At 41.7% G+C, this 27,342-nt stretch overlaps 1 protein-coding gene and 1 pseudogene across 6 annotated transcripts in view; one reads left to right on the forward strand and one right to left on the reverse strand.

Annotated features, from left to right (window-relative positions):
• MANBA (mannosidase beta) overlaps positions 1-14,658 on the forward strand; it is a 136,853-nt gene extending 122,195 nt beyond the window's left edge. For all 5 annotated transcript variants that reach the window (XM_003899023.3, XM_021938670.2, XM_031664402.1 and 2 more), the window contains 4 exons: positions 5,547-5,691; positions 9,409-9,551; positions 10,368-10,625; positions 13,425-14,658. In XM_003899023.3, the coding sequence (XP_003899072.1) occupies positions 5,547-5,691; positions 9,409-9,551; positions 10,368-10,625; positions 13,425-13,649 (771 nt within the window). In that variant the 3' untranslated portion in view covers positions 13,650-14,658. The remainder of the gene's footprint in view (positions 1-5,546; positions 5,692-9,408; positions 9,552-10,367; positions 10,626-13,424) is intronic.
• A 7,611-nt stretch (positions 14,659-22,269) lies between these two features.
• On the reverse strand, positions 22,270-23,275 carry LOC116274161 (annotated as a pseudogene). Its single transcript, XR_004182746.1, has 2 exons — positions 23,095-23,275; positions 22,270-22,775 (listed from the first exon to the last, which is right to left on the reverse strand). The product of XR_004182746.1 is annotated as a 60S ribosomal protein L17-like (transcript).
• Positions 23,276-27,342: the final 4,067 nt, after the last annotated feature.

Raw genomic sequence — 27,342 nt, forward strand, 5'->3', positions numbered from 1 at the left:
TTACCTTGATACCAAAACCAGACAAATATATCTCAGGAAAAGCAACCTATAGACTCATAATTCATGAATGTAGACAGAAAAAAAATCCTCAATAAAATGCTATCAATCCAAATCCAGCAGCGTATAAAAAGGATTGTATACCATAACTATGTGGGATTTATCCCAGGAATGTAATATTGATTTGACATATGAAAGTTAATCAGTGTAATAAACCATATTAGTAAAGAAAGAAAGAATACACACGATCATCTCAATAGATGAAGAAAAAGCATTTGACAAATCTTATACTGTTGGAAAAAAGATTTTAAAACTTGCTTCGAATCTACAGTAATCAAGACAGTGTGGTAATGACAAAAGACCAGGTATATCTAATAGATTGATTCAATAAAATTGAGAATCCAGAAACGAATATACATTTATGGTCAATTGATTTTCTTTTTTAAAAAAATTAATATTTCTTTATTTTAATTGATAAATTAAAAAATATATATTTGTGGTGTACAACGTGATGTTTTGATATGTGTGTACATTATGGAACGGCTAATTCAAGCTATTTAACATATGCATTACCTCACATACTTATCTTCTTTGTAGTGAGAACACTTAAAATCTACCGTTAGCAATTTTCAAATATACAATACATTATTAACTATAGTTACCATATTGTACAATAGATCTCTTGAACTTATTTCTCCTAGCTGAAATTTTGTATTCATTGACCAGCATCTCCTTGGTACTTCCTCTTTCCCCCATCCAGCCCTTGGTAACCACCATTCTACTCTCTGCGTCTATGAGTTTAACTTTTTTCAATTCCACGTATATGTGAGATCATGTAGTATTTGTTTTTCTGTTCCTGACTTATTTCACTTAACATAATGTCCCCCAGTTACTTCCATGTTGTCGCAATTGACAGGATTTCCTTTATTTTTAAGGCTGGATCATATTCTATTGTGTATATGTATCACATTTTCTTTATCTACTCATCTGTTGCTTTCATAGCTTGGCTATTGTAAATAACACTGTAATGAACATGGGAGTGCGGATATCTCTTCAACATACTGACCTAATTTCCTTCGGATAGATACACAGTAGTGGGATTGCTGGATCATATGGTAGTTCTATTTTTAATAATTTGGGGAACCTCCATACTGTTTTGCATAATGGCTGTACTAATTTACATTCCAAATGGGAAAAAGAATAAAATGGGAGGAAGAATCATGTTTTCAACAAGTGGTTCTGGAAGAATTGGATATCCACATGCAAAATAATAAATTCAGACCACTACCTCATACCATATATAAAAATTAACTCAAAATGGATCAAGGATCTATATGTAATAGCTAAAACTATAAAACTCTTAGAAGGAAACGTCAGTATAAATTTTATGGCTTTTGGTTAGGCAACAGTTTCTTAAATTTGACATGAAAGAAATTAACCAAAGAAAAAATAGACAAATTGTACATCATCAAAAACAGAAAACAAAAAAACCTTTTGTATGGCAAAATACACTATTGAGAAAATGAAAAGATAATCCCCATAATGAAAGAAAAAAATTACAAACCATGTCTGATAGGGATCTAGCATCCAGAATATATAAAGAACTCTTAGAACCCAATAATGAAAAAGACAACCCAATTGAAAAATTGGTAAAGGCTTTGAATAAACACTTCTTTAAAGAAAATGACCAGTAAACACATGGAAAGATGCTCGACATCATTAGTTATTAGAGAAATGCAAATCAAAACCACAGTGAGATACCAGTTATATCCACTACAATATCTATAATTTTTTTAAAAAGGAAAATAATGAGTATTGGCAAGAATGTGGAGAAATTGGAACCCTCATATGTTGCTGGTGGGAATGTAAAATAGTTCAGCTGCCTTGGTAAACAGTTTGTTAATTCCTTAAAAAATTAGACATAGAGTTTGCCATATGACCCAGCAATTTCATTCTTATGTATATATACTCAAGAAAATTGACAGCATATGTTCACGCAAAAACCTGTTCACAGGTTCATAGCAGCATTGTTCATAGTAGCCAAAAAGTGGAAATAACCTAATTTTTCAGCTGATGAATAGACAAGCAAAATGTAGCATATCCACACAATAAAATATTATTCAGAAATAAAAAGGAAGCCAGTCACAAAAGCCACGTATTTTATCATTCCATTTATGTGAAATGTCCAGAATAGGCAAATCCCAGAACAGAGGAAGTAGATTAAGTGGTTTTCAGAAGCTGGGGAGAGGGGAGAATGGGGAGTGACTGCTTCCCAGTGTGGTGCTTCTTTTTGGGGTGATGAAAATATTCTGGAATTAGATAGTGGAAAGAGTTGTGCAACCATATGACTGTGCTAAAAACCGATGAATTATAACCTCTAAAATGATGAATTTTATGGTATGTGAATTATATCTTGGTTTTAAAAAACAGCTTTATTGGAAGATTCTTAGTGTCAGGATAATTTTAGTAAATAAAGTATATAGATATTGAGGGAACTTAGTCACATGCATACTCCAAAGCCCAGGGGTTGGGGGTGTGTTTCTGGAAAATGTAGTCCAGCTACAACTCTGTCATTCTGGAGGATAGGGGTATGGGTTTTGGAAGACAGCTAGCAACCACCAGTGGCAGTGCTGGAATTGGGACTTAGGTCTTTGTGTCTTGATCCAATTTCTTTTCACCATACCATCTGTCTCTCATAGGAGACTCATTTCATAAGTGTAATCAATCAAGCTGCTGAGAATAGGCAATTTTTTTTTTTTCTTTTCTTTTTTCTTTTCTCTCTCTCTTTTTTTTTTTTTGAAACAGAGTCTCACTCTGTCGCCCACCCTGGAGTGCAGTGGCTTGATCTCGGCTCACTACAACCTCTGCCTGCCGGATTCAAGCGATTCTCCTGCTTCAGCCTCCTGAGTAGCTGGGACTACAGGCATGTGCCATCATGTCTGGCTAATTTTTTGTATTTTTAGTAGAGACGGAGTTTCACCGTGTTAGCCAGGCTGGTCTCCATCTCCTGACCTCGTGATCTGCCCACCTTGGCCTCCCAAAGTGCTGGGATTACAGGTGTGAGCCATTGTGCCCAACTGAATAGGCATATTTTTAAAACTGAAATACACTTGTCTGCTAACAGTGGACTGAGTAATCTAGAAAATGACTAAGCATTTATTCCTTTTATGTGTAAAGATTGCCCTTTTTAGGAAAGGATGCATGGATGTGTAAATATAGGTATGGTTTTTAAAGGGGAAGGGGAAGTTCTAGAGATTTTCCAGGGAACTAGGATTGTACAACATCCCTTTAAGAAGTTTAGTGGGCAATAGCCTTCTGCATTTTTATGAACAAAGGTGTTCATTAGCCTTGACTGGTACCCCCTGGTTTGGATAGATTCAGGTCCATGTTATTAGCATGGTACCATCTGTGTGTGGAGTGTACCACACTGTGCCAGAGCCTGGAGCACACAAGAGTCTTGGTTATGCTCTTTCATGCTAATTTCCTGTAAGAGAGGCTACTAGACAGAACCGCTTTGTGCTCTTTTCTTTTCACTGCTAGCGAGGGTTAGGAATCCTACTTGCATTTAAAATTTTTTCAAATTTTGAAAATTCTAAGGGACTAATACATTTTACCTATTATACCAGGAAAAATGAATTATAGTGAGGAGATTAATGTTAGAATGGATATATGAAATAAATATATCTTGCAGATAATGCTGAAAATTGATATAGTTTAGAGACTGAAAACTCAAATGTTTATAGGGGCCATGGTCATTTTGAGGTGGCACCAATGTGCTTGCTTTGTGAGATTCTTACTTTAGAACATTTTTTTCCAGCTACTGTTGCTGTGGTCCTAGTGGTCTGGTTCCTGAATGAGAAGACATTGCTTTGTCTGCTCATAGCTAGAACCATCTCTTGCCTAAATGGTCTACCTAAGTCCGCTCCAGCCCCCTTGCAATCCCTTCCTCCTTTAGTAGTCTCAGTTATCTTTTGGAAATGTAAATCTCTTCACATCGCCCTTTAGTTTAAAAGCCTTTTGTGACCTCCATTTGCCTTTAGGATGCACACCAACACCTTCAACATGCGGCCTTCCAAGGTCTGGTCCCTGTGATTCTCACCAGCTTCTCTTCCATTGCTTCCGGCTTCCTGAGATCAGGCCCTCTTGGCCTTCCTTCAGTTCTTAGCCGACCTGACATCCTCCTCCCATGGCATATTGTCCTCTCTGGAAGGTTCTGCCCTCTCTCTTTTTCCCATTCCTCTTCTTTTGGGCCAATCCTCACTCTATAGCTCAGCCCAATTGCCCCACCATATGAGCTTGTAACATTACACACCTCTCCTACTTAGCATTGGTACTGTTTAATGATGACATGCCTTTCTGTGATTCTTTGATGAAGGCCTGTCTCCCACAAAAGCTGCTAAGCCCCATAGGGTGGGCTGGTTTTTTTTTTTTCTGGGAGGGGTGCCCACCATTCTCAGTATGTAACATATCCTGCAGGTTCTTATTAAATATTTATTGACTGACCACAATTTCTTCTTGCTTCCCTTCTGGAATTTGACGGCTGTGACTCATGTAAGTCATAACCTCATCTATGACTTCCTTACTGGTCAGCCTTCCTCTATCTAAAGGTTCTACCTTTATCTGAGCTTTTTTGCTTTTATGGGAAAGTGTCTCGGCTTAGTCTTTTGGTGGCCATATGCACCATTCTTTTTCTTCCTCTGTGAAAACCCCAGCCCTACTCTAGGGCCATCTTATTCTCTGACTGAAATCTTTGCTGCTCTGACCATCTCTGGGTTCTCCTCAGTGGCCCATTCATGAGCCCCTCCTCAGCACAACTCCAGGCTAAGAGCATGTGATTCATATGTGTCAGTAACAGCAGCAATAAAAGAGACTGATTTTTCAGTGATGATGTCAATAATCAAGGGTCCTGTGTGAAGTTCTTTAGTGTCTCTTAAACAAGAGCTAAATTCATTTGTCTCGTTGCTGCAATTTACCATCTGTTCTGCTACAATGAAGGAATTCCATTCATGAGAAATCTTACATTATCAAAAATCATGACATCAAAACAGTTGTTTGACTAGAAAAAAAGAATTAGGGATTGGATAATATCAGACTCAAAATAACAGTGTTATTTTTCTTATAGAATTTTTTTTCTAGTAAAAGTTTTTCTTAAAAAATATCTATGAAGGTATTAGCAAAATGTATCAATGAAAATAATCTAGTTTTGAACTACATATAGCATTTGCTCTGGAATAGTAGTTTTTGTTTCTCTTTATTGCCTACACTATCATTAGCAGAGAACCTTTTACACCACCCTATTTCCATTGTCACAATAATGATACACCAAGCCTACCAGACAAACCCACTGTTACAGACAACAGGTTCTCTCATGCTAAAGGGCTAGTTACAGATCTAGTATAATGTATTCCTAATACTAATTAAATTCCCTAATTTATCCAAATTGCTCCCCCAAAAAAACCCGAAAACGAAACTAAACCCTGTATTTTTCTCAGATCTAGGCAGTCTACATCAAACAGTAACATCAGTGTATGAATGTTTTTTTGAATCAGGTGATGCAGGCCCAGTGTGTCAAAACAGAAACTGAATTCTACCGCCGCAGTCGCAGTGAGATAGTGGATCAGCAAGGGCACACAATGGGGGCGCTGTATTGGCAGTTGAATGACATCTGGCAAGCTCCTTCCTGGGCTTCTCTTGGTGAGTGTTTCAGCGTTCTTTGTGTCAGTGAGAGAAAGCAACACTGTGGGGAGAGGGACTGAGAAAGCACAGAGCTAGAGGGGTCAGATTAGCCCAGGCAGAACTATGACCCAAAGAGGTCATTCTTTAAAAAGCCCGCCGAGGAACTACCTCCACCCAGCTCACCTTAGTAGCCTTTCCATGAGCTTTAGGGTCAACCTCATTATGAGTTCTGTGCCGTGCAAAGTTGCAACAGCAGGCTAAGCATGGGATAGATTCCTATACAAAAGTCTCAGCCACGTGTCTTGTTATTACTGCGTAGAATTTTGAATTTATTTAAGAGGACATTCCGGGGCTAAAGAAGCGTGAACTTAAGCATCCCTTCTTCTGTGTTGGAGAATTCAGTCAGGTAGAAGTTTCGTCTGGTTATGTTAAAGTTTCCCTTTCTCTGATTCACCTTTAAGGACAAATAAAGATGTTCTTTAAGGACATAATGAAGATGTCTTTTAAGGCCATCTTTATTATGCCCTATTTAGCTCTTGGGGAAAAGATAGTAGAGGCAGAATCCCGAATGGGAAAGGTGACCAGTTGAAACAGTTCAACTAGCAACAGGTGAGATGACTGGCATGGAATCTGCAGTTTGAATTATCCTATCTATTCTGGTACATTAAAAAAAAAATTAAGGAATAATAATGAGCCTTTGCCCTTCACTAGAGGTGACTTGAAACAAAGTTCAGTTAATAATGTAAAGAATAGTTTGGGGTCATGAGGCAAGGTCACAAAGTAGGAAGGCTGGGTAAGGTGTGTTGTTTTTTTTTTTTCTTTTTTCTTTCTTTCTTTCTTTCTTTCTTTTTTTTTTTTGAGATGGAGTCTTGTTCTGTCATCCGGGCTGGAGTGCAGGGGGTGAGGCTCTTAAACTGGCTGTGAATGCAGATCAAAAGAAATTCATTCCAAACATGTTTTCATTACTGCCAGATGGGTGACTCTTACAGAGAATTGGATTTCTAATCCAGTTTCTCTGACCAAACTCTTTATCAGCACCAACCAGATAAGAGAGCATTGAATGAGAATCAGAGGTAGAATTGGGGGGAAAATCCTTCTAGGATACTGGAAAGGTAGACAAAGAGATACTGTTCAGAGACTCTTGGATACTGATCCTGCTGTCTGTCTGTAGATGAGGTTGTGGACTTCTGAAACTGAGTTTGATTCAAGAAATGAGAGAGCCCAATTTTTGTAAATATTCCTTTAAATGATTCCATGTAGATTATTCCTGAGTTTCTCAGGAAGTATAGGTCTGTGGGGAAAAAAAAAAAAAACCACTCAAACTCCAAGTGCTTTTTTGTTTTGTTTTGTTTTTTTGTTGAGATGGTCTCACTCTGTTGCTGAAGTGGTGCAATCATGGCTCATTGTAGCCTCCACCCCACAGGCTCAAGCCTTCCTCTCACCTCAAGCTCCTGAGTACCTGGGTCTATAGCTGCACATCACCATGCCTGGCTCAGTTTTGTATTTTTTTTCTGGAGACAGGGTTTTGCCATGTTGCCCAGGCTGGTCTTGAACACCTGGTCTCAAGCGGTCTGCCTTCCTCAGCTTCCCCAAGTGTTGGGATTACAGACATAAGCCACTGCACCTGGCCTCAAAGTGCTTTTTTAATTCCCTCACTCCACGACAACAATCCACACAGAAGACTTCTGTGACCAGATGTATGGGAAACTTCCCCCACACACCAAGCAAGCAATCACTTCTGCAGTGGACACCACGCGAGTGCCCTCCAATTTAAGTCTGACACTATCTACCTACAGATTGTATCAGATTCCATAGGTTGAGAACTCAGTTCCACAAAGCTACCTTCCCCCTTTAGATAGCAGTCACAAGTCTGAGCCTCTAGAACTTCTGACTGACCAGCTTCAAGCTGGGGTTCCCATGACCCCCGCTTTGGGTTTAATTTGCTAGAATGGCTCACAGAACTCAAGGAAACATTCTGACTGCTGTATTACAAAGGATATTTTAAAAGACACAAATAAACAGCCATATGAAGAGATACATGGGGTGAAGTTTGGAAGGGTCCTGAGTGCTGGAACTTTATCCCTGTGAGGCTGGGGTGTGCCACCCTCCAGGCATGTGGATGAGGCGTGTTCCTCTTTCTGTCAGCCTTCACGTGGTCAGCTATCTGGAAGTTCTTTGAACTCTGTCCTCTTGGGTGTTATCGGGAGACTTCATTGGACAGCCATGATTGATAACCATGTAGATATGTGATTGGACAAAGCGGGTATGATCTAATACCATTAGACTGAGTGGGGAAACATAGCAAGGCCTGCCCATTCAGCTTCTTGGCCTCTGTGTGAAGCATTTCCTCCTCCAGGGTATGAGGCAGGACACCTTCTGAATGAGTGTCTTATGACCCACAATCAGATTAGAGTCCTGCCTTGGGCTGGTGAAAGGAGGGAAGGAGAAGATCAGAGAGATAGATTCTGTTTTCTGAGGCCTGCTTTTGAGTCCTAATGTACCTCAACATTATAACAAGAGTCTGTAACAAGGGCTATGGTAGTTGTGAGCTAGGAACCTGTATTAGTCTGTTCTCATGCTACTGATAAAGACATGCCTGAGACTGGTAATTTATAAAGAAAAAGAGGTTTAATGAACTGACAGTTCCACATGGCTGGGAAGGCCTCACAATCATGGCAGAAGACGAAGGAAGAGCAAAGGGACTTCTTACATGGCAGTGGGGTAAGAGAGAACTTGTGCAGGGAAACTCCTTCGTTATAAAACCATCAGGTCTTGTGAGACTTATTCATTATCACAAGAACAGCATGGGAAAGACCTACGCCCATGGTTCAGTTACCTCCCACCAGGTCCCTCCTACAGCACATGGGAATTATGGGAGCTACAGTTCAAGATGAGATTTGGGTGGGGACACAGCCAAACCATATCTAACTGTAGAAGAAAAATTTTATATATATATATATATAGTATCACAGTAGGAAAACCCAAGTACCAGAGCTTGGCTGTTTTCTAAACCCTGGCAGGATCCTGCCTGCCTGAGGAAGATCACCAGCTCCTTGTACTTATTAGAGAAAAAGGGTATCAGGGAGAAGCTGTGACAAGTTTTCTGTATCTGCTTCTGCTCTGGGGGCCTCAAAGCCCCCGTTTAACCGCTGATTAGCCAATAAGTCCACTCCTTATAGTGCCTGCAGGTGGGGAGGTATTTGTTATCCCTTATCACCCGAAATGGTTATACTTTAAAGCAATCAGTAGCTACCTAGAATCTATAAGTTATTATATAAGTTATTCTATACAGTCATGTACCATATAACATTTCAGTCAACAACACAGTGCATATATGATGGTGGTCCCATAAGATTATAGTACTGTATTTTCACTGTCCCATTCTATGATTAGAATTACCTACAGTATTCAGCACAGTAACGTGCTGTACAGGTTAGTAGCCTGGAGCGACAGGCTATACCATCTTGGTTTGTATAAGTACTCTATGATCTCACAGTGATGAAATCGCCTAACAGCATGATTTGCTAATGCCTGCCCAGATGTTGTAGGGGTGACATGACATAATGTCCAGAGTGGCTCAGAGCCCTTCACAAACATGGGTGCCCTCCACTGTTGACTCTCCCTCACATGCTCACTCCCTTAGAACCCCGAGGAGCCACACGCAGCTGGGCCATTGGACAATGCCTCTCTGACTACTTGACCTTGCCATCTCCTGACACTCTTGATTATTTTCAGAGTATGGAGGAAAGTGGAAAATGCTTCATTACTTTGCTCAGAATTTCTTTGCTCCACTGTTACCAGTAGGCTTTGAGAATGAAAACACGTTCTATATCTATGGTGTGTCAGATCTTCACTCGGACTATTCGATGACACTCACTGTAAGTTACTTGGATTGTTTTCTAAGATCGAAGGGGAGTTTTAGATGATTTCTTTAGTTGTTTGGTTACATTCTTTTGGGAAAATAAAAGAGAAATTAATTGAGAGTCAGAATACATATATTTTAGGCTAAAACCCTGCCATTTATGATGTGACCATAAGCAAAACCCTTCACATCTTGGTGATTCAATTTCTTCCTCTGTAAAATGATACGAGTCTATCTTCTTATGGGGTTTCTATGAGTAGCAAATAAAATAACTAGATGAAAGCAAATCACATATGCTATAAAGTGCCCCTCAAATGCAAGGTTATTTATAATTATGAGAGGCTGGAAATAGTCCAAACTTTATAAAAAGAAATGCTTAAAAATGGCATGTTACAGTGAAAAATCAGTAAAGCTATTCAGAATGGGCATGTGGAAAGCAAATTTGTATTTAAAAAACAAATTTCAGTAAAAAGAAAGGCTAGAAACTGAAAGTCTTAGGTGGCTATAGTTTAGAGGATACTAATAACACTGAAAATAGGTCACATTTACAGAAAAATTACAACACACCAGGTACTGTGCCTTCCATGGATTATTTTTTAAATTCTCACAAGAGTCTGTGACATTACTGCTGCTATTTTCATTCTACATATGAAGAAATGAAGACTGAGAAAGTCATATAGCTAGCATTTTGCAGGACTTGGATTAACACTCAGATTTCATAGTCTCTTAACCATTTCTGCTACCCTGACTTGCAGCAATTATTACTACTATTGTTCCTTAAAAACACAGCAACCAAGAATGCCTGTTTTTATTCTGTTTTATTTCTCCCCAGGTGAGAGTCCATACGTGGAGCTCCCTGGAGCCTGTGTGCTCCTGTGTGACTGAACATTTGGTGATGAAAGGAGGAGAGGCTGTCCGCCTCTATGAGGAGCCAGTGTCTCAATTGCTGAGGAGATGTGGAAATTGCACACGGGAAAGCTGTGTGGTTTCCTTTTACCTTTCAGCGGACCATGAACTCCTGAGCCCGACCAACTACCACTTCCTGTCCTCACTGAAGGAGGCTGTGGGGCTCTGCAAGGCGCAGATCACTGTAAGCACAGGTCATGGCGGAGGGCAGGGAACTGTGGCCTTGTGGGGCTCTCCTGCTCTTGGGCCAGCTCCTTGCATCCTGAGATTTGCATGTCTCCCCCTTGATGCTGGGTTTCCCTGAGGCCTGGGGGAAGATTGGCCTCTTCCCACTAAAAGCAAACACCAAATGATTTCTATTTCTAATCCAGGATTTGTCAGAGTTGCTGGTGACCACCACTCATTTGTCCCATCACTCCTCCTTAGTGGGCAGGTGCAGCGAGGGAGAGGAGGCTCGAGTCATCACCACTGCCTGCATGTCTACTAGGTTCCAGGCTCTGTTCTAGGTGCTTCACTCCCTAGTCTCTGACTTTCACCACAGCTCCAGGCATTATCATCTGCATTTTATAAGTGAGGAAGCCAGTTTAGGAGGTTAAGTGATGAGCTCGAGGTCCTGTAGCTGGGAAGCATTGGAGCCCAGCTGACGCAGTCTAATTTTAAGTAGAGTCTATTAATATTCACTCTAGTCTCTTTGATTTATTGCTTCAAAGTAGCTAAATCACCAAATCTTTTTATAATTGCCAAGATATAAAAATGGGATGATCAGGATGTGGTGTTATAAAAATTGTGCAGCTGGAGAATTTGGAAGTTGTCTAGTAGTTTGAAAACCTTTCCTTCCTTCTCCCCTACACATAGCAATTGGAAATATATGTACGTATATATGTTTTTAAATTTTGTTATCCTATCTTCTGGACACTCGGGAAATACCTTTCTAGAAAGTTATATTCTCTGTTTTTAGAAAATTTAAAATTTGTTTTACACTTTAACTTCATAGAGAAGGATTTTCTACATTTCATTTAGAAATAATCATATAAAAACACCTAATTCTTGTCTTTCATTTGAAAGAGGCCTAACAACTGAAAACATACCTTCTTTCTATAGTCACATAATAAAATCCACGTTATCGAAGAAAATGACTTACTCTTACATATTTTTTTTCCAAAAAAGAAAAAAAAATTATGTACTGGATGAATTTGCAGTCTCTAAACTTATGATTTTGAAAACAAGATTGTTTTCTTTCCTGAGTTAGGCCTTCATTACCTTGAGATGGGAAATTGGGGTGGGAGAAAAGCAGGGCTCTTTCTTTGTTCTACCTCATTTTGATTTCAGTGAGGCTTGTCCTTCTTAAAGAGATAAAATGATAGTAATAATCATGTTAGTTAACGTTTATTTCGGGGTTAATATAGACTAGGCACTTGGCTTCTTTTCTCAAGGGAGATGCCAGAAACTTGTTCTCCCCCTCTCCCTGAAGCCAGGGTACAAGCTGGAACCCCAGGCTCTGCAGTCAGACATACAGAGAGATTTCCAATCCCAAGAAGATAACCAGCCTGAGCATGGCACCAGCATCTCTTTCGGCCTTGGTCTTCCAGCAGCAGAAGCTGATGCTACCCTCGCAGCTTCCTGGGCAGGCTAACATGAGCCACATGGACCTTGTTCCTGTGGCTGCTTTAGGACCTTCACTGGAACAGCTGGGCGGTGTGATCTGGGAATTTGCCATCTAAATTCAAGCCTGAGTCTCTGATCCTGAAGAGCTACCCGATGCACTTTATTAAGCTGCTTTTCTGCTTCTATCAATATAGGTTTCCTTGTTTATAACTCAGAACCCTGAATGATAACATATTACACAAATATGTGAGGCTAAATTATATATAGTGAAAATGGGCCGGGCGCGGTGGCTCACGCCTGTAATCCCAGCACTTTGGGAGGCCGAGGCGGGCGGATCACGAGGTCAGGAAATCGAGACCATCCTGGCTAATACGGTGAAACCCCATCTCTATTAAAAAAATACAAAAAATTAGCCAGGCGTGGTGGTGGGCTCCTGTAGTCCCAGCTACTTTGGAGGCTGAGGCAGGAGAATGGCATGAACCCAGGAGGCAGAGCTTGCCGTGAGCCAAGATCGCTCCACTGCACTCCAGCCTGGGTGACAGAGCCAGACTCCGTCTCAAAAAAAAAAAAAAAAAAAAAAAAAGCCCCTTGAAAATCTTTATGTCACACATAACACATTATGTAAGACTGAGATGTTGCATCACAAATGCACACATTAAGAAACCAGGTTGCACTCAGCTCCATGCCCCCCCTAAGAGACGCTTGCAAACCCCCCCCCCCCCCCCCCACCTCTGGGGAGCAGCGCATCCTCACTGTGGGCATATGCTATTCGACTAATTAAGTGGAATGGAGCTGACATGATTTAAATTGCACTCTCTCTTTTTGCTGCTATTTTGTAGAAGTCACACATGTAAAAAAAAAAAACAATAATGTGACTTAACAATGCAATAAAAGAGAGAAGCTCTAATGGTAGAGCTTTTGTAAATTTCTGGCAATGGGCTTTCTAGATTTCTGGATCTTTTCAGAAGACTCGAACGTAAGCTCCACAGTTGGGCTCTGTAGCTAGGTCCAGATATATCCTTAGAAAGTCATTAAAACCACCCAGGCTCTATGTAAAAATGTTGCTCTCTTGATGATACGCTGAGAAAAACTGTAAAAGATGTAGAGCTTTGAGCTTCTTGTGAAATATTCTCCTTAATGATTGGAGACGATGTATTTCCTTGGTTTGTGATTATAATTTGGTAACTTTCCATAGCGTATAGTCATTTTCCATGTATTGTTATGTGTTTGAAACTGCACTGTAGCAGTTGTAGAACCAAAGTTGTGGGCAATGCACTCCTTATTAGGCCCACATAAATGTTTCCAGGAACTTATACAGACTGTGTCACTCTTCCCTCATCCTTCACTTCATTCATTTTTTTTTTTTTTTCTTTTTCAGGCCATCATCTCTCAGCAAGGTGACATATTTGTTTTTGATCTGGAGACCTCAGCTGTCGCTCCCTTTGTCTGGTTGGATGTAGGCAGCATCCCAGGGAGATTTAGTGACAACGGTTTCCTCATGACTGAGAAGACACGAACTATATTATTTTACCCTTGGGAGCCCACCAGCAAGAGTGAGTTGGAGCAATCTTTTCATGTAACCTCCCTAACAGATATTTACTGAAGGAATCTAGGTTGTATTTTCAGTGGACAATGGGAATAAAGCGTTTCTAAAGCACTGGCTGGAGAGGAAGGGAACAGAGACAAGGAGAGAAGCCAAGGGACATGTCTGTGTGCCGCCACCCGTCTGAGCGATTGCTCTGCAAAGAGTTGTACACTGAACACTTTCAGGGGAGGCTGTTTACCCAGGCAATGTCCTCAAACAAGCCTGTGCCGGGGTGTCCTGGAATCTCTGCCAGGACTGTGTTTTTAGCCCTTCACCTTTCAGCTTTAGCAGGACCTGAACCAGTTATAACAAGATGGCCCTGCAGCTGGTTACAAGAATGTGACATGGCAGGATCTATGGAACCAAATGGAAGGTTTTGAGGTGATGTAGGTCTTTCATAGTTAGCTTTGGGGAATACTGAATACACAAATGAAGTGCTTTGTTATTATTTCAGGGGGAATGGCGATTGAAGTGCTACAACAGAGATTTCTTGGTCGTAGCCATATTGATAGACAATTTAGGAGGTTTATTGTTGCTATTTGATTACTGTTTGGGGTAGGACACTTTTTTATGGGTTTTGTTGTAAGATATTGTTTTAACAACAACTTCTTCTTTTAAAGGCTGTTAGAGTGATCTTCCTTTGAAAAATGTGCTCACATGGAAATGAATGTCACTGAGATCACTGGAAATTTCTAGGGGTTCTGACATTGGTCATCACCCATGTGGGCTTTAGACTTGGCTAAATCCAATATGCTTTCCAATGCAAAGCCTGCGAATTGGATTTAAACTTGTTGGCCCTGGCAGCAAAATGGTGTTCCTTTTAGCCTTTTTATTTTTATTGACTAATTATAAATTGCTATAGAATTGTCTTATTATACATTATTCTGTTTATAAAATTACATTGATGATAAAGCAAATGAGGCAAAATGTTAATAAGTAGCTATTTGGGTAAAGGTATATGGGTATTTTTCTGTGCGTGTGAAATTATATGAAAATAAAAGTTACATAAATTATGTTGACAACTTGATATTTCATCTGTGGCTTATTTAACCATTCTATAAATATTCAATTTTGCCCAATACTGTGCTGGGCCCTAATTTCCATTTAGCTGTAGTTATTATTCTGCTTGGTAAACTGGGCGAGTTTGAAGAATCTAAACTAAGACATGTGAAAGGTCTTCTCTGGACACAGTCATGTAGTTGGTTATAGAACGGACCAGCAAGGAGTGTTTGGCTTTAAAACTAAGATATTATTAGTGGTTTTGGTTGAAAAATGAGAAGCATTATGTTCAGTGACTCTAAAAGTAGCTACAGACAATCCAGTCTTCTCCTTCAGTATCTAAGAGTATCTTTATATGTTCACACACACACACACAGCCTTATCGAGGGGACTAGGACTTAGGGCTGGGACTCCATAGAGTCTTAGTTGAGAAATATTATATCATGTTCTTATGACTCTTGCAAATCCCGTTTTAGCAAAGCGTTGCTGCGGGCGGAGAGGTCTGCTCTTCTTCACACCTGTTCGTGTTCTGCCAGGAGCCCTGAGAAAGGGCTTTCAAGCTGATGGGCCAGAGTATACTTTGTAGTTCGCCCTTCCTAGTTCTATAACCTGAATCAAGTTATTTAACTTCCTGTGCTCAGTTTTCTTGTGGCTAAGTGGGAGTGGTAACACCCACCTTGTAAGTTTGTTTTGAAGAATAAATAAAATAATTTAGCTCAAGGACTGGGCCCCACATTGGCACATAGTGACGCTCTGTAATGGAAGCACCATCCTGGGCCTGAGCTTGGTGTCCTGCAGAGGGTGAGGCTTCCAGTCACAGTCTCTAGATTCAAATCCAGGTTCTGAAGCTTCTGACTGTGTGACCTTGGGCAACAATTCAACCTTTTGAACTGTAGTTTCCACCTCTGTAAAATGAAGCTAATGATCCCTCACCTTCAAAGGTAGTTGTGAGGCCTTAACAAATAGGGTCTGGAACAAATTAAAATGCTAAGTATATGGTGATTGTACTTTTTAACATCACATTCATTATCACCCAGTTAGTACAGAAAGCAATAGTAAAAATGAAGTGAAGAGAGGCAAATGGTAAGTTCTTACAGCAAATTCTTTCTGAAAATAATACCAGAAAAGAATAATTTGTAAGGGAAGAATAAATTAAAGGACATAAATATATGCTGACACCAGCTTCTAAAAGAAAAGAAATGTGCCATATACGTATTATTCCCATTAAGGAATAGTAATAGCCCAAACATTCTTCCACAGTTCATGTGTGGCAGTACAGTTAGCCATTTTTTACTTTTTTCATGGATATATCTCACCATGCAGGAATACAGTCTGATGCACTTACTCTTGGCTTTGAGATTCTGATAGGGTTTTTCTGTTAGTGGTTGTATTCGTCCATTCTGGCATTGCTGTACCTGAGACTGGGCAATTTATAAGGAAACGAGGTTTAATTGGCTCACAGTTCTGCAGGTCGTACAGGAAGCATCGCACCGGGCATCTGCTTGGCTTCTGATGAAGCCTTGGAAGTTTACAATCAGGGCAGAAGGTGAAGCGGGACAAGCATGTCATATGGCGAAAGCAGGAGCAAGTGAGAGAGAGTGGGTGGGAGGTGCCACACACTTTTAAACCACCAGATCGCCTGTGAACTCAGAGCGAGAGCTCATTTATCACCAAGGGGATCTGTGCCTATGATCCAGACACCTTTCAGCAGGCCCTGCTTTCAACACTGGGGATTACATTTCAACATGACATTTGGGTGGGGACATATATCTAAACCATATCCTTAGCTGTGCGAATAATAGGATAAAAAGACCAGAACCAGGTCCTACTGTCATGCTCTTGCAAAGCACATTCCAGAGAGAGTGGGGTGAAGAGAGATCAGTTCCCAGGATTCTATCTTCCCTTTTCAGAACAGAGAGAACCATAAAAATCATAATTTTCTCATTCACATTCATGATAACTCTTCTTATTCTCTCTCTCTTGTTTTCCTTACTTGACTTTTCAATGTGAGACCTTTTCAAACCATGAGAAGTCACTTGGAAAATAAATAGAAAGATTTTGTTCTCTGTTGGAATGAAGGTGAACTAGAGTGCAGAAGAAATAAAGATATGTTTCCCTAACATTCCTAAAGTGACAAAGACCTGAGATAGAAAGAATATTCTCTTGGGCTACCTCTGGCTCTCAGATATGAAACTTATTTTCCAGCTTGGTAAGATTTAGGGAGAAAAGCAGGTAGGTATTGTCTGTGTGAGAAATTCAAAGCATTTGAAAACATCCCCAGAGTCTGGCTTGACTGAATGCAATCTTATTAATTCAATAAGCACATACAATTAAAAGGGTTATGCAGAAAAGACAGTTATATTTCCAAGTGAATGGGAGAAATCTTGTTTTCTAATTGATTTATTAGAGGCATGAACCAGAGTAGCATACAAACCTTAAAATCACTGGCAAAACAGGTGTTAAGACAGGTTTATATTCTGCCCCTAGACACTTTTTAACTTAAGGATTTATTCATTCATTTATCAAGCATGTATTGCAGGCCACTCTGAGCAGGCGTTGTCCTTGTCACTGGGGGTATGGCAGTGAAAAAGGCAGACAAGTCCTAGTTCTCATGGACCATCTATTGTAGGGGAAAGAGTCACTAAGCCAGTGAACGAGGCAATTCCAGCTGGTGATGAGTCCTTAAGGTTAATGTGACGGCGACAGGGGAGCAACATTAGATAAGGCACCATCTTGTTCGATACTTTAGGGAAGCTTTTTGGAAAGTTTATGGTAAAAAGTAAGTGAAAAAATTTCAGTTGAGAAATGAGTCTTTAGAAACCTTTGTTGTAATTAATACATAAGGAAAGAAAAGCACAAAATCAGCTGGTTAGCTAGTTGGGGCTCTGGATCTGTGGTCCACAAGCTGGGGGTGAACTAACCTGCCAAGACATCTTTAAGTCCTTGAATGGGGCCAGTGAATGAGCTTAGCAAAGAGAAGAGCAATGCATCACTCTTTCATGTTTTATAAATATCTCTCCTTATTTCTGTAGACACGGGTTACCGAATCTTGCCGTGAAAGAAAAGTTTGCTTAACCCCTTAGGTTGGTCTCTGTCTTTAAACAAAATGTATTGAGCTCCCCCGTGTGCCACATCATGCTATGCAGTGATCAAGTACACATGATTATAACAACACCTAAGTTACCTACAACTCTCAGGAAATGAGACATTCTGGCTCACGAACATTTCTGTTTGGGAGCTAGCACTCATCCCTGCCTCATCATTTAGGTGGGAACAACCCTCTTGTTCTGATTCTGTTCCTGTTACTTTTTGTTGGTTTTGTGAAATTTACTGGTCCACTGCCAGTCGTCGGAGCAGACACTGTTGGCTGGCCACCTCACAGCCAGATCCTCCTCCTCTCTGCTAATAGAGGTGGCTGTGTCCAGCCTCAGAGACTGAATCATAATTTGTTATTCTAATCCTAGTCCCCTTTGCCAGTGATTGAGGTAGGGTTAGGCCCATGACACATTTCAAGAATGAATCATAAGTTGATGTCTAATGTGGGGTTTCTGGGGGAAGGTTTCCCTGCCTGATAAGAGATAGACCTGAGGTGAAACTCTCTGCCGTTGGGTAAAATTGAGAAGTTACTTGAGGGCCTGGAACACTTGGAGCTGCTGCAGCCTCTTTTTGGTGACCTTAAAGAAACATTTTTGACGCGGGGTGTCAGAGATGTTTAGCTGCTAAATTAACCCTGCAACCTTCTAACTTTGGTCTTATTATAACATGGTAAAAAATAAAGGCTTAATTGTTTAATCTTGGAGTCAGCTGTTCTGATTTTACAACTCGAAGCATCCTAATTGATACAGCAGTTAAAGGTGTGGGCATTGAAATCAGACTGACTCGTGTTTCAGTCCCAGATCCACCAGTAGTAGGCTGTTCTTCACTGGATACAGGCTACTGAGACTTTCTGTGCCTTAGTTTCTTTAAACACAGGAATAATAACAGTATCTGCCTCATAGGTAAATTGTGAGGTGTAAAGGAGATAATGCATAGACTATTGATAGCACATGATAACTATCCACCAAATGTGAGCTATTACAATTATCATTGCCTCTGTGTGAAGCCATCAGAACAAACTTAGGGAGGTGGACAGAACTGAACGTGTGCAGGCATGGGTGGTGGCAGTGAACAGCATCAGCCAGGGGAGCTGGGGGTGTCGGGGGCAGCAGTGAGCCTGGGAGAGGAGCAGGTAGGACCTGGATCCCCCCACACCCTGCCTGGTCATCCTGAAGATTTAGGTCATATTTGGCCAGCAGGTCATGGTCTAGACTATGTTTTAAAAAGTTGAATTACATGCTAACATTTAAAAAGGGAAAGATTCCATGTAAAATATTGATATATCTATCTCTGATCTTCTTGTAATGGTAGTTTTTAAAGCCCTTATTTGTTTAACCCACTTAGAGTCAGGCATTCTCATGTTATAATTAAAAGCAGCCTCGTGGATAAAGGCATGGGTCTTTGAGGTCAAACAAATCTGGGCCATGGAGAGGGCAATGTGGGCACCTGGGTGTCCTATTAGCTAGGGGATGCGTCACCTACTTCCTTGTGCTGGGATGCTGCTGTGGCAATGGTACCTCTAGTGAGGAAGGCTGTTGGGGACATAATTTGCCAAAGTGGGTGAAGGAAGGGCCCCTGTTCTTTTACAATGAGCTCTCAAGCCAAAGTGGGTGACTGGCATGCTTCCCTACCCATATTTTTGGTATTGGAATGAAAAGATTTTTAACTAGTCAACTTACAAACATGAGTGACATTTTGCCTTGTCAAAGATCCAAACTGTGTGTGCGTGCATGTGCGTGTGTAAGTGTGAAGGCTGCGTGTGGTGCAAGGGCGATGGGCTCATGCTCTGATACTGAACCTCCCAGTACTGGCCTTGGACCAATCACTTAACCTCTAAGCCTCAGTTTCCTTATCTTGAAGGTGAGATTAATGGTAATAACTATCTCACAGTGAAGATTAAATAAAATAAAGATATAAATTTAGTAAATGCTGGTTTATCAATATCATTCCTCAAAGGATAAGGCTGGTGGTGGCTGGAGGGATCAAGCCTAAGAATCTTTCATTCTGCTTGCCAAAAGGAAAGAGCAACTTAAGCATTCTGTACTAAGGGAAAATAATCATTAGGCTTCATGACCTGAGTTGAAGGAGAAAAAGTCAGGCAGAAAGCTGAAGAAATTTCTAATTCCTTTTTTTGGTAAGGTTTTTCCAATTTTACAGAAGCAATAAAATAAAATAAAATAAAATTGAGTAGCACTAGGCAAGCCAGCTGTTGGATGATTGTGCAAAGTTCTGCTTCTTCCAGCAGAGGCCTCTTGTGCGCAGGAAATGAGGCTGGTGGTGGGTGGAAGGGACTGCCCTGGGCCAAGGTGCTGGCTTCCTGGAGGCTTCCCCAGAGTATGGGGCGTCTGCTGCCTTCAGTGAGGGGAGGAGAGTCTAAGGAAACACTTGCAGGGCTGCTCCCCAAAACCCTCACCTTCTGGGCTTCAGGGAGCGGGATGCCAGTGCCCCAGAGGAATGCATGAGTGTGAAACTACCTTAAAGAAGGAAATAAAGAGAAAGAGAGAAAAGAAGGGAGGGATGAAGGGGGAAAGAGCTGGGAGAAAGAGAAAAAGAAAGAGAAAGAGACTAGGAGAGAAAGAGAAAGGAAAAAGGAAGGGAGAGAAGAAGAATGAGAGAGAAAAGGCTAGAAATGGTGAGAGAGAAAGAGAAAGGGGGGGGAGAGAGGTTGAAAGAAGGGAGAGAAAGGAAGACAGAATAAGAAAAGGAGAGAAAGGAAAGGAGAGAGAAAAGACAGAGACAGAGGGAGAGAGAAAGGGAGAAAGAGAAAGGAGGGGGTGAGAAGGAAGGGTGGAAGGAGAAAGAAGGAACCCAAAGGGCGGCTCTGTTCGCTGAGCTCTGATTTCTTTCCTGGCTCCAGGGCTAATAAAGGCTGAGCACCAGCATAGCTGGATCACAAGGTTCAGATCCACAGAGCAAATTTGTCCACTTTCTGCCTGCCTTTTGGTTACAGACAGGTCCCAGACTTAACAATGGTTCGACTTATGATTTCATGACTTTTTGACTTTATGATGGGTTTATCAGGGTATTAGGTGCACTTTCGACTTATAATTGGTTTCAGGACATAACCCCATTGTAAGTGGAGGAACATGTGTATTTCATTTCCATCCACTGTTGCTACCTTGGCAAAAGGGTGGCATATAAATGCTTTTTAATTCAAATTTACTTACTATGGATCTATGAAAACTTGGCACCAAGCCTCCTGAATAGATGATTGACAGAGGAGAAGTCAGATGAGCTATTTAAAGGCTCAGTAACAAAACAATCAGGAAAGAACCAAAACTGTGAGCTATGGGCATGATTTGGGGAAAGGAATTACATTCTGCTGATGGAGGGACCAAAATGGTCCTTGGCCCACACGTTGTGTGCATATGTTGCTCATCATTCAAGATGTGCATTTGGCTAGGCAGTAAAGGAAGGCAGGGCCAAATGGTGGCTTTGACCTTCCCAGATCAAAACTGGGATGGAGAAGAATGCTAAGGACTGCTTGCATCAATCAGGCCTGAGAGGTTCGCTCATCCATGAGCATATACACACTTCCTGGTACACATGGTCTCCATCTATTGGGGAGGTAAAATTCCCCCTGCTACTGTGGTTGCAGGCAGCAGTGGTGGAGGGGCAGGGGCTTCAGGACCTAAAGGAAGAGAACAGGAATGTTGCTTTTTGGCAGCCCTGCTCCTGCAGCAGGACCTGTCTGTGGGATTACGATGGGTCTTTATGGGGATGTCATTTCTGGTCCCTTTGGCCTCTCTAGGCCAGGCTTTGCTTCAGCTGTGAGGCAGGATTCTGCATTAACATGGGTGGCCCATGGACAGCTTTTTGGGGTTCCTGGCTTGAATTGTTGAGGGAAGGTGAAGGGACACAAAGAAATGGCAAAAAGAGGCAAGTGGTGGAGAAAAAAAGCTTCTGGGGCCCCCAAAGCAAAAGGAATGGGGCTGGAAGGAGTGGGTAGGAGGAAGAAAGTCAGCATGGACTCAAGGCCTCTTCCTGGGCCTGTTCTTGGGGACTGGTGCCAAGCATGATGTGTGCTGAAGTTGAATTAGTTTGTTGAGGGAATGCTGGCTTCCTGCTGTTTGGCCACCCTTGGATAATACTTCAGAGCCCCCAGTTGGCAAGCTTCTTCCCTCTCCTGGGCATGACCCACCCCTTTGAAGCAGTTGTGTGTTCCATGACGCACTGCTGCAGCGTGAAGCCAAGGAGCACGGTGTGTGGATTGAAGACTGAGTCCTGGCCCAGCCCTTGCTCTTTACATTAGACCAGGGACCTTCCAGCATATCAGCAACTCTGTCCTGTGGAGAATGGCAGGAATTAAAACCCCTCCCTGTTCACCTCTCAGGTTGCTATGACAGTCAGTACTTGAAAATATTTTCTAAATGAAAACATTCACATTTAAAGTTTTTATTTTTGCTAATTTTTTCAAAATTACAGAAAAAAATTATTTCAAAAGACTAAGGGAACATTTGCATTTGAATAAGGTGATAAAAAGGGATTCTGAAAATTAAAAAAAAAAACCCATGATATGAAGTTTTTCATTCAATTTTTTTTTCTTTTAATTACATTTATTTTAATGCTGAATTTACTCCCGTGCCATAAGTTTTTGTTTCTTCAGTTTCTTCTGGGATATCTTTTTCTTCTGGGCAACCTCCTCTTCTGGTTTAGGAACAATCTGTTCCTTTTCAATAAGGATCATCTCAATGTGATAGGGAGAGCTCATGTATGGGTTAATCCGACCATGAGCTCTGTAGGTCCTTCGGCGCATCTTAGGTGCTTTGTTCCCTTGGATATGCTCGATGACCAGAGAATCTACATCTAAACCCTTAAGTTCAGCATTACTCTTTGCGTTTTTAAGCATGTGCGCAAAAATTCAGCACTCTTTTTGGGCCACCGACCTTGTGTCCAGCCCCACTGCTTAGCCTGGGCACACCTGCCAACTCCACCATTGTAACGTCGGAATGGTACGCGCTGTTTCTGTAAAGTGACATCTTTCAGATACTTCATGGCTTTTCGAATATGCATACCCTTGATGGCCTGGGCAGTTTCACGAGTGTTCTTTTTTTTTTTTATTTTTTTTTTTTTTTGAGACAGAGTCTCGCTCTGCCGCCCAGGCTGGAGTGCAGTGGCCGGATCTCAGCTCACTGCAAGCTCCGCCTCCCGGGTTCACGCCATTCTCCTGCCTCAGCCTCCCGAGTAGCTGGGACTACAAGCGCCCGCCACCGCGCCCGGCTAGTTTTTTTGTATTTTTTAGTAGAGACGGGGTTTCACCGTGTTATCCAGGATGGTCTCGATGTCCTGACCTCGTGATCCGCCCGTCTCGGCCTGCCAAAGTGCTGGAATTACAGGCTTGAGCCACCGCGCCCGGCCGAGTGTTCTTAAAGTGAACACGAAGATTGGAACCTCTTGATTTGCGTGATTTCGTGGGGTTCTCCAGGTCAAGTGAATAGCGAACCATTTTCACAGATTACTTCAGGCCGCTTAGGGAAAGAGCTTCATTCAATTTTTTAAAGCCAAAAAATAAATTGTGCATTATTGCTTTAGGAAAAGGAAAAAGGGAACTGTGAAACAGTTTTGAAATGAAGAAAATATCTATCTCTTTTCACCAGCGAACAGACCTAATAACCTGGTTGTCTAGTATTGGGCATCAACTTATAGCCTTCCCTGACCTGATGTGCCCCCAAAATAGTCCTCAGGGTTCCACCTCACTGTCTTCATCACCAGCTCTGCTTCCTGGATCCCAGGAAGGAATCCTGGGAGAAAGGGTTTTGAGAATTTCTGTTTCATCTGCTATCCTTCTGACCTGAAGAGAATATTATTTCCACAAGAACCAATTTCTGCTCCTTTCCAATTTATCTGAGAAAGTGGGAGCCAAGGTCTTTCCGGCTCTCTGCAGATCACAACCAAGATAAACTTGCTTGTCCCTTTCTTTTGGGTAGGATCTTGAAGGGCCAAGTTCTCTTGAAGAATGCTAACCATGGTGTCTACAAGCCCAGGACTTCTTGTGTAGCATTTAAGGAACTATGGAGCGTAGAGGTTGGAGAGCAGAGATCTCTGTGAATTAGTGTGAGGGCAACAAGACGTAGCTGCTGTAACTCTTCCCCAGCCTACCTGCCCTCATATCCTTGATCATCTCTGAGGATTTCCTTAAGAAAAACTGTGACTTTGTGCTTACAATGCAATCTTCATGCTTAATCCTAGGAAATGATTTTGCCTTTAGTAACGGCCATTTACCATGATTGCAGGTGACTTTCAGAGTGAATGTCTAAATACAAGTTGGAACTAGAAAGAGACTTATGGCTCATCCTCCCTCAGGGAAGGGATTTTGACCTGTGCTAAAGACTGTGCCCTATTCCAAAATCAACAGCTCTCTTAATACTGGGAACAGAAGTAGACCACCCTCCTATCTTCACTGCTCTTAGTGTGACCAAGGGACTGAAGTTTTTCTCCAGCACAACATGAGAGGAGACGACACATTCAAAACTCCCTCACATACTTTTCTCAGCATTTTTCTCCTGGCTGACTGGGGCTATCACCCCTAGCAAGACCTTAGGAGCCAAGCGTTGGAGGAAGAATGACTGTCAGCCTGGATCCCTGCATGGCTAAGTGGAAGAGAGACACTACTTACCCCTAACCCTGCTGCAGTGTTGTTACTGGAGTCAAGTGATCCTGCAGTCATGCCTCTCATGTGTCTCAGTTTCCCCATGACCACCCACTATAGTGCCTGGCAAGCAACAGATGCCCAAGAGATCTTGATTGAATACGTATCTTTATTCTTTGAAGACTCTTGTGATAGTTCAATGAAATAATCACTTTGGAAAGAGATATCAATGTGGAAAAGCTAGTTGACAGAAGTAAGATGATGCTATCTCACCCCCTTCCTCCCTTTCATCTTAAGAAACTTGAACAACTTGTTGAACTATTCATTTGTCCCGGGTAACAGAAAAAGGCTATTGTGGACATAATGAAATCCATAGTAATTGAAGGAGATCCATTTAATTTCAAGCCTCTCCCCAGTGTCTCCCCCAATTCCAAAACCTAATCACAAAACTGGAAACCAATGGACAGGAACTTTAGTCTCTAGGATTGGTATTTACATGAAGCAGCCAGCCACAGTGAGGCCAATGGAGAAGAGACACTCTCACTTTGTAGGCGTTCAGAAAAAGAGAAAAACTTGAATGGTTTAGGAAGGTGATCTTTAAGATCTTATCCAATCCCAAGTTCTGTGATCTTCAAGAAAATAAACAGAATTTTAGTTTCATCCTGTTTTGACTCCTGTGCCTCCCATGTCCATTCCCTGGGGAAGCACAAGTCAGAAAGAGAATTTCCCCCAAAAGCACAAAATAGGAGGCTGAAAGAAATGCAGTAACTTTCAGTCAATGAATAATTCATATTTAAGCATCTTTGCCTCTTATTAGGGGGAGAATCAAGTCTCCAAGCAATATGTCCTTTTAGTTATACTTTGGGTACATTTTGCATTTTGGTTGGGTACATGATGACTCCATCATCTTTGTATAGGACTGTAGGCATTTTTCCTTCTCTTTTAAATAAAGCATCTTTTTGTCAAAGGACTGCAAGCCTCACTAAAGAATAGTCTTTGGAATCAGATGGGCCTGCATCTGAATCTGGGGTGAGTTATTTAATAACTTCAGATCATTCATTTCCTTATTATAAACTGGGGTTAAATATATACCTTATGGGGTGTCTTGAGAATTATCATTAGAAATTATTAATCCAAAAAGGCTGGCATGTAATAAATGCTCCACGCTGGCTGGATCTTTCCCCTCCTCTTTTTTTTCTGCTAAAAAGTACAAAGTCCAGTTTGTGCGGCTGCATTCCATGGTGGTGACCAGGAGCGTCTGTGCCACATTCAGCTACTTCAGGAGACACAGGTAGGTAAATGAGCAGCAGCAGGGCTTCGTTCTGCTGAAAAGAAAGACCGCTGATCCTGAAAAAGTCTGGGTTATGCCTGCAGAGTATAGAAACCTCAAAAATGACTGAAGTTCTGAGGAAGCTATTTTTAAATGGCCTCCTGCTGTGACACAAGCTTTCTGGGAAGGTTTATTTCAGACCCATTATAGCTTTCCACCTGAACTCCTGCATTCCTTTTGGTTTATCTCCATCTGCTGGTACAATATGAAAGATACTTTCACAGAGACCCAGACAGCACTGGTGGCCTTGCTGTTGCAGCACCACACAGAGGCTCAGGCCAGCACTGAGATCTGGGAGGAAGAAAAAGAAGTTTCTGAGACAGAAGAGAAATGGGGCTTCTTATGAAAGAAGGGGAATGTCATTTTTCTATCTTGGCGTGAGTTACTTAGTTGTTCCTCCTCCTCAAGTCAGCTTCGCTTCAAGTGAACTTCTGGTAGGTGAGCTGTCAAGTTGGAAGCCTGGAGCATGGTGATAATCCACTCCACACTTAAGGCTTAAAACCTCAACCATTATTTAATTTGCTCACGAATCTGCAATGTGGGCAGGGCTCTGCAGCACAGCTTGTCTCTATTCTGGGCAGCATCAGCTGAGGCAGTTTGAAGGCTAGATGGGGTGACTCAGTGGCTGAGGGCTGGAATCTTCTGAAAGCTTCACTCCCTTACACATCTCTTGGTTGATGCTGGCATCGCCCGGGGTCTCAGTAAGTCTGTGGACTGAACACCTGCACTTGGTTCCTCCATGTGGCCACTTGGCTCCCTCAGAACACAATGACCGGCTTCTAAGAGAGAGGGCCCAGCATGATGGGGCAGAAGTTGTTTTCCATTTTATGACTTAACCTTGGAAGTCACTTAGCATCTCCTCCATCCTTGTCACAGGTCTGCTTAGATTCTCAGAGAAGGAACCCAGGCCCCTCCCCTCAGTGGGAGGAGTGTCAGCGTCATGTTGTAAGACAAGAGGCCTTGTAGTGGCCATCTGGAAAACAGTGATCTGCCACAGAAAGGAACCCGCAGAGGAGTGGAGGCATGGGCTGCTTGTTGGAAAATTAAGAATTAAGGAAAGTCAGAGCTGTATTTTTTCACTTTACAGAAACTTCACTTTACAGTGGGGCTGGGTAGGGGTGGAGAAATGGCAATGTAATAGAAAACAGAAGTAGGATTTTCCTTGAGAATCTATTTATTTGGGAGATGCCGTAAAATGAAGAACCTACACTGCTTTTACACCAGTGAAAAGTTTTGCTTAAAAAAGCCTTCCCTATTTCAAGATTATTTATCAATGACGTCTGGTACTTCCAATATTTTTATGGCTTAAATTTTGACATATTTGGAAATTATTTTGATGAAAGGAGGGAGGCAGGTGTTCAGATGGATTGTTTTCAAGTGAATTGCCAGTTGGGACCTGTGTTTATTGAGTGATATGGTTTGACTGTGTCCCCACTCAAATCCCATCTTGAATTATAGCTTCCACAATTCCCACGTGTTGTGGGAGGGACCTGGTGGGAGATAATTGAATCATGAGGGCAGTTTCCCCCATAGTGTTCTCGTGGTAGTAAGTTTCACGAGATCTGATGGTTTTGTAAGCGGGAACCCCTTTCGCTTGTCTCTCATTTTCCTTTTGCCTGCTTCCATGTAAGATGTGTCTTTCACCTTCCGCCATGGTCGTGAGGCCTCCCCAAACACGTGGAATTGTAAGTCCATTG

The sequence above is a fragment of the Papio anubis genome, chromosome 3, assembly GCF_008728515.1.
Source record: "Papio anubis isolate 15944 chromosome 3, Panubis1.0, whole genome shotgun sequence".
NCBI lineage: Eukaryota > Metazoa > Chordata > Mammalia > Primates > Cercopithecidae > Papio > Papio anubis.